We start from the raw sequence: 7,904 nt of genomic DNA, 5'->3' as shown, positions 1-7,904 counted from the left end.
GTCAAGATATAAAAGAAGAGTTTTGTTGTATCCTTAAACAACAAATGTTCATTTTTAGTTTTGAAAGCCAAGCAAGAAAGGAATCCAAAAGAAAGTCTTGATGGTGACAAGAACTATCTTCATAACAAAATCATCTAATCCAAAGGCGACACACCCATGAAACTTGAAGATTACGGTTAAACTTCATATTTACTATTTGTACTTCCATATGTTGAGTTTCTTAACTTTTTTTATTTTATTTTTGATTTTAAATTAATTGTTAGAAGTGTGGGTTAGGGTGATCTTAGTATTATATTTTATAAAAAATTAAATAACATTTTACGTACCATTTATTATGTAGGATAAATTTTGATGCCGTTAAAAAAAACCAAAACCAATACTTCTAAAAATATAGAAACTAAAGGGTTTACAAGTTTTAACTAGGAATTGTTTCCAATTTTACGTAAAAGATACCAAAACAAATTTTTTTCTTAGTTTATTATATAAAAAAATTAAATAACATGTAACACATTTGTTATATAGGATAAATTTTGATACCATTAAAAAAAAGTAGGAACCAAATCGATACTTTTAAAATAATACAGGTATCAAACGGTACAAGTTTTGACTAGGTATTGTTTTAATTTTACGTAAAACTCCGGGGAACAAAAACAAAAACATGTTTTTCCCCTTATTTTTTTCAACTCAAGATAACAATGTATATACATTATATAAGAACAACTATTTTTTTTTTTTTATACAAACTATATATAGACATGCATAACTGCAGTCTTTATTTTAACTTTATAATGAGTCTTAAATCAAAACTCAACTTACATAAGAGATTTCATCTAATAAACCTCAAAATCTTTAAGATATTAAGTTTGTAAATGCCTTTTTATTATTGCTAATTTCAGTTATCTCCTTCAATAAAATTCCCAAGCTTATCTTGATTTCTTTTGAATTACTTTCCTAAATGTATAACATAACACCATAGTTAATCCAACCCCTTAAAACTTATTAAAACTTGTTACTCTACAACTTTGATTATTTCTTCTTTCATTTGTTCTACATCATATAAAACTTCTTTCCTCCGTTGGAATATCCACCAATTCAATACTAACAATACAAATATGTTTTTCTTTTCATATCTTTATCAATTTTCCAAGGTATCTTCTGGTTCTCGTTCCTCATCGCTTCATCACCCACAAAAACTCACACGAACTAAGAAGCGAAAAACGGACATGTCAATCAATTTAAAAAACTATGAGCGGAGAAAATTGAAAATTTATGCATTGATCCAACTCAAAAAGAGTTGTAGAACCATAACAATTTACATTAATTAAGTTCTTCTCCCTATATTTATACCCTTCCATGGCACAAAGTTAAACAATGAATTTCTCATTGTTACTTACACTAGGGAGTGTCTTCTGCCTTCAAACATTCAACATTATTTTTTTCCACAGGCAGCACCTCCTTCTTCATGTACAAACTCTGGCTCTTGGTTTTGTCTTCAATTCCTCTGTCAGAAGCACAAGGATCAAGGATTTTGTCTCAGGATATGAAATTGGACTGGTAAATCAATCTTTGAATCTAGTTATATATCCATTTTTTATTCCTTGTTTTTGTCACTTTTGTATTTTCCTCAATCCCATTGCCCTTTTCATCTTCTCCCTCTTGGATCTCCCAAATTTTTTTATTCCATTAACCAAACCCAGTTGACACACCCTTATTTTTTTAACCTAGATATTTGTTTCCCTCTTCCCTTACTAAAATAACCAAATTTTGAAGAGAATAAGGATATAAATTATTCATAATAACTTGGCTTTGTAAAATTTAATGAAAGAGAAGAGAATTGGGGAGGGGAAAGAGTGTGTAGCTTAAAATAATGGAGAGTACCAAAAAGATGCCTAAAATAATGGATTTGGCCATCTAACACACACATTAATTGATCACTTCTCTTTTTTCTTGATAACATTTATTACTATTTATCATTATTTTACAATATAGTGATAACAAACATGGTGAATGCGTCACAGAAATTAATGGTGGTGGTGTGAGAGAGAAAGAGAAAGAAAAAGAAAGAGATAGTAGTAGATAGATAGCAGCTATCTATAGCTACTAGGAAGAAAAATTGTTGAAGAAAGTGAGTGTGATCCACCATGGCCTCTTCAAATTCACCATGTGCAGCATGCAAGTTCTTGCGTCGCAAATGCCAACCCGAGTGTGCTTTTGCACCCTATTTCCCTCCCGACCAACCTCAGAAGTTCGCAAATGTTCATAGAATTTTCGGAGCCAGCAATGTCACCAAGCTTCTCAACGATTTGCACCCTCACCAACGTGAAGATGCCGTGAATTCCCTTGCTTATGAAGCTGAGATGAGACTCCGTGATCCTGTCTATGGCTGTGTCGGAGTCATATCACTGTTACAGCACCAACTTCGCCAGCTTCAAATGGATCTCTACTGCGCCAAATCTGAACTCTCCAGGTACCAAAACCTAAGCACCATCACCACCAACCACACCCTCATGGCGTCTGAATCCGCCGCCGCCTTCCACCACCACCACCACCAGAACAACAACACCACCACCACCACCAATACCTTCGGCCGTGACCACCACTACCACTTCCACCACCACCAGTTTTTCCCCAGAGACCACCAACACCAACAAGTGGCGAGAACCTTCGACGGAGGCAACAACTACGACGCAAGCCTCTTGGCCATGAACATATCTGCCAGCTTAGGGCAACTGAACCAGCTTCAGCATCAGAGCGCCGCTGGCGGCGGCGATGACCGCCACACCGCCAACCGCTCCTAGGGTTTCACCACATATTTAGTCATGCAATAGGTAATTAATTAATTAATTACTTTAGTTAAAGTTTTCATTTAATATGGTTCATTTCTTGATTACCATCATCTTCGATTATCTCCACCACCTGCATATTTTGTCACTCTCACAATGTATAAATTTGGACTCACAACGCTGTCATATTCTTCAATTCTATATACATATAATGTAAGCAATTCCTCATGTGCTTGCCTAAGTCAAGTCAATTTGGAAATACTATTACTCTACATTGTGCTGTCTAAGTTTCCGTAATGTCAAGCTCACTATTATTTGCCATTGTTATTCATCTTCTGCATAATTTCAGCACAAAGACTGTTCTAACATTCACATAATATATTCACATAGACAGAAAGAAATCATGTTGGTGAGAGATAGTTTGTGAGAAAAGGCTCATAACAGATATATGGTCAAAATTTTAATGCATGGTTGTATGATTACATTTACTGTTTTTTTTTTTTTTATTATTGTTAAGGATATTTAAGAGTTTTACTGCAAACTTCACAACACTTCTGAAGATCATGATACCTCAAAGTTCAAGTTGCATTTTAATATTTCCTTTACATCATTGCAGAACTTCTAGGTAGAAACTTAAATATGACGTCAACATAAAGTAGCTGACCATATTTAATCATTATTATTATTTTACTGTTCTTACCAAGAATAAAAAAAGATATTTTCTCCTCCAGTACATATTTCACTTATCTAATTTAACAAAATTAAGTTAATTTTTGGCACTGAAAGATAATGATTATGATTATTAATTGCAGAAAAGTTTGTTCTAGTAATGAAAACACACACTCTGGTCAAATCTTACAAAATTTATGGTTTCAAATATAACTTGACCTGGTGTTACAGTTCATCATAAACATATCTGTTTACTGGTGTCTAGAACAATGGTTGAATCGATTGTATCTGCATAAGATTAGATGGGAGAAAAAGATTATTAGACGAGGGTGTAAAAGAAGAGCATTTATAGCAGTTGCTTGTTCTGAGTAAAACCACTCAACACAATAATGAGTCACACTACTACGTTTAATTGTGAATGTCATTGGCATTTATTAGACAGTGCCAACACTATGGAGCTGTGTCTTGTATCTGAACGCCTTTGTTAATTCCATTGGGTATGAAATGAATTGAATGAGCGTGACTTGACCAATTCTCTTACCTTTTCTCTTCTGCATTATCACTCTGCTATGCCCTTGACTATTCCTTGTTTCTATCAACACTACTTTTTCTTGAACTTTGCCACTGCACGCTTTTCCACATATGTGTTCACCCTTGCATCTTCAAACTCTCGAAGAAAAGAATAAAAGAATATGTATGTATGAGAAAACAACCACCTACTACTGCATTTCTTTCATCTTTCTTCTTTATTACTTCCTTAATTACATGCTCTTTGTCCCCTCCCAATCCTCTTTCTCTCTTTCTCACCATCGAAGGAACAACCAACAAACCAAATTAACATCAGATGTGACAAAACGTCAACGTAATCAAATGTATTTTAAGTCTAAGATACTCTATCTCGGGTGATTTTTTAATCCGGTGAATAATGATACTAAGATTTCTATCTTTTAATTTAAATTTTTTATTTCATGACGTAATTTAATGTGAATTATTTATTAATGTATCACTATTTTTTTTAACAAATCAATGACACACTAAATCATATGATAGAGTAAATATGAGAGACAAAAAATGTGAGTCAAAGTATAATTTTCTTTTTACTTTTAGATTTTCAGATTTTTAATTAACATACAAAACCAGTTTTTAATTTTTAATTTAATTTAATTTAGATTTTCAGTTTTAACAGTTTTTTTTTTTCAATTTTCTCTTGTTCTTCTGTAATGTATTGTTGAACAACGAGTTAATGACTTTATGTACTTGTCAATTCCCTTGTAGAAAGTAAAATTTATTTACTTTTTTCAAATATTTTACTTATAGAAATAATATATATATATATATATATATATATATATGTAAAATCATTTTATTTATTTTTTATTTAAGGTGCATATTATTTTTAAAATGTGTAAATGGCAACACACATATTGGAGGTTCTCTTGAAACTCAATTTAACATTCACCGTTTGTTTTTAAAAAGTATAAAACAACCTGTTTTTACATCAATATTAGTAAAGCATAATCAAGTAATTGGTCCTAGTTTTGTTAAGGATTTGTTACCAACACCATTTTAATTAAATAAACCTATTATAGAAAAATAATAATGTGAGTATAAAAGGTTTTTCTAGAGTTTCCCCAAACTCAATAGTCATATATCTTACATCTTCAAAAGTTAATTAATAATGAACGTTTTTTTTTTTCTGAGAAAGGCAAAATGCCTTACAAAATCCTTTTAAAAAAACAAGTTACCTCATTTTTACCAAATAGATTTTTGTTTCGAAAATAATATTTAAAAAACTAAATATTGCGACACCACATCTTTCAATCTGTACACTGATTTTGTTATTATTATTATTTTTCTTAGTAGTTGTATACTCAATTTTTAAATGGAGATACTGTTTTACTATTTTTCAGTTAATTAATTATATATATATATATATATATATATATATATATATATATATATATTAACACAATGTATGTAGTATTGTAGGGGTAAACGTGAGAAAATGAACAATTAAATAAAACTTTGAATACTTAACAAGGTATTACAATGAAGTCACATTACATTCTGTAATAATATAGAACACCTAACAAATAAAAAGTACAACATAATTGAAATGACAAGTAAAATATAGAAATAAAAGTATAACAATTTCATTAATTGCCTTATGTATTCTTTCATCACTTAAGATGTTCTTGAAGTCAAATTCAGACACTCCTCTACATATCTCTCCAACCAGCTGGCTATATGTTTAGTATATCTGAAAAAATAATTGTGGACTTTTTATTATGTCCGTAAATATTCATGAATATGTTCACATATATTTTTTATTTTTATATTTTTAATTTTAAATAAAATAATTTGAAAATAAATTTTTAAATATAAAATCAGATAAAAAAGTTATGTTAAATTCCTCTTTTGATCCTTGTTTTTTTAAGAAGTGTCAAATTGGTTCTCTAATTTTTTTTTGTCTCAATTTGGTCATGCTTTTTTAGAAAAGATTCATTTTGGTCTTTATCTTCAAGTTTGACCGAATGATGTTAAAGTTAATTAACGTCACGTGTTAATTTATGTTTTTTTCTATATTTTTTTAATTTTTTATATTTTTTTACACATGTCATTTCACAGTTGTGCTACGTGTCAAAATGATTCAATTTGGTCTCTATATTTGTTTTTAGTTTCAATTTAGTTCCAATTTTTGTAAAAAATGAAACAATATTTTCCTTCGTTAATTTGAGACTCCATTTTTTTCTTGTATAGATCTTGCTGATGTTCTTACTATAATTGACACTTCTTGACCAAAACAAGAAAAAAAAGAAGTAATTTAATCAAAAAATTAATTTCGGAAGTATAATTTAAATAAAACTGTATATTAAAATATTAATATAAATAAATGTAATTTTTATAAAATAAGTTTAAATAAATTACATCAAAATATAAATGTTAAAAAGTGAATATTTTTAAAATAACTTCGTATGTCTTAAAAATATATTCATATATAAATTCAAATTTTAAACTATTTTTACATTATTAATATTTTTCTTACTAGTAAATTTATTCCAATCATTTTGATAAGATGATTTAATAATGATTAACTACAGAAAGTAGAAAGTGAGTATAGGAAGATTAGATACCATGATGTTTTTACACCATCAATCAATAAATGAATAATTAAAATACTCATATTAACTCAGTTAAAATCCATAAAAGATATATATTTAATATTTATAAAAAATGTATATATAATTATAAATTTTATGAGTGAAAGTGATATTAACATCAATATTATTTATGTAAAGTAATCAGCAAATAATTATATAATTATGTAGATATAATTATGTAGAATATTTAAGGTGCTCTCATCCATTTACAAAATATGAACTTAATTTTTTTTCTTTATTTATATCATAAATTCAGTATTATTTTTATCAAAAGCCCAATAAAATGATATTTGTTATCATGTATTCAAAATGTAATGATATTAATACAGCCCGAGTTATCTCAATTACCACGTTTGAATTCAGTTTTACAATTATTATACAACATAATGCTCCTTTGGGTTACAACGGATCCGCTCAGCTCATTTTGGACTTAAGGTCGGATCCATCTCAAATCGAGTTTTGACTCAAGTAGGGTTTTGGCTCCGATAAATACAAGACCACTTTTATTTGAGTTAGTTTGAGTCTATTTCGATTTGAGTTAAATTGAATCTGAATTTTTTTTTAAATATTTAATTCAGAATATATTTTTTGTATTTTCATGATGTTTTGAAATATATTTTTAGATTTAAAAATACCTCTGAAATCTTGAAAATATTAAAAATAAGAAGGTATAGAGATTTTTATCATAAATTTTTATGAGGGGTAATTTCGGAAGTACTGCTTTTATGGAGTGTGGGAAGAAAAAAGTGGAGTGCACGCAGCAATAGCCCATTTTTCATTTGTAAGTGATATATTTTGACTTCCGGAAGTTGATTTTCCGTTATATGTTTTGACTTTCAGAAGTTGACTTCCGGTTATATTTTTGACTTTCAGAAATATTCTTCACTGGAAGTCAACGTCCGGAAGTAATTTTGGAGATGTAATATGTGTGGTTTTAATTAAATGGTCAAAGGGTATTTTTGGGATTTAAACATTTTTTGGAGGTGTAGAAGAAATTTTGGAGGTGGAAGAAAAAAAAGACTCTCTTTTGATGGGTTTTAAGTGTTTGACGGATACTCAAAAGTTAGATATTTTTGTACAAATTGATTGAAGAATGCATATTCCTTTCTCTTTGTGCATTTGGTATTACGACATGTCAATAGATGACTTGCTCTCCAAATTCAGCAATAGGAAAAAATCATTCTTCATGGAAGTTATAAAAAAAAATTAATAAATTTTACGAAAAAAATTATTAATTTTTATTTCTTCGATATTGCCTGCAGATAAATATGTCTAAACAAATTCCGCAACT

The 7,904-nt window shown here is 29.2% G+C and overlaps 1 protein-coding gene across 1 annotated transcript; it reads left to right on the top strand.

Moving 5' to 3' along the window:
• The first annotated feature begins 2,034 nt into the window (after positions 1-2,034).
• On the top strand, positions 2,035-3,056 carry LOC114170655 (protein ASYMMETRIC LEAVES 2). Its single transcript, XM_028056177.1, has one exon. It carries the CDS (start codon positions 2,142-2,144, stop codon positions 2,796-2,798), a length of 657 nt encoding a protein of 218 aa, XP_027911978.1. The 5' UTR covers positions 2,035-2,141; the 3' UTR covers positions 2,799-3,056.
• The last annotated feature ends 4,848 nt before the right edge of the window (positions 3,057-7,904 follow it).

This window comes from Vigna unguiculata, chromosome 11, assembly GCF_004118075.2.
Source record: "Vigna unguiculata cultivar IT97K-499-35 chromosome 11, ASM411807v1, whole genome shotgun sequence".
Lineage (NCBI taxonomy): Eukaryota > Viridiplantae > Streptophyta > Magnoliopsida > Fabales > Fabaceae > Vigna > Vigna unguiculata.
This window is presented reverse-complemented; position numbering and strand designations above follow the sequence as displayed.

Bases quoted from the DNA above. Each gene is read 5' to 3' on its own strand.
- LOC114170655 (XM_028056177.1), top strand. From the start codon at position 2,142: ATGGCCTCTTCAAATTCACCATGTGCAGCATGCAAGTTCTTGCGTCGC.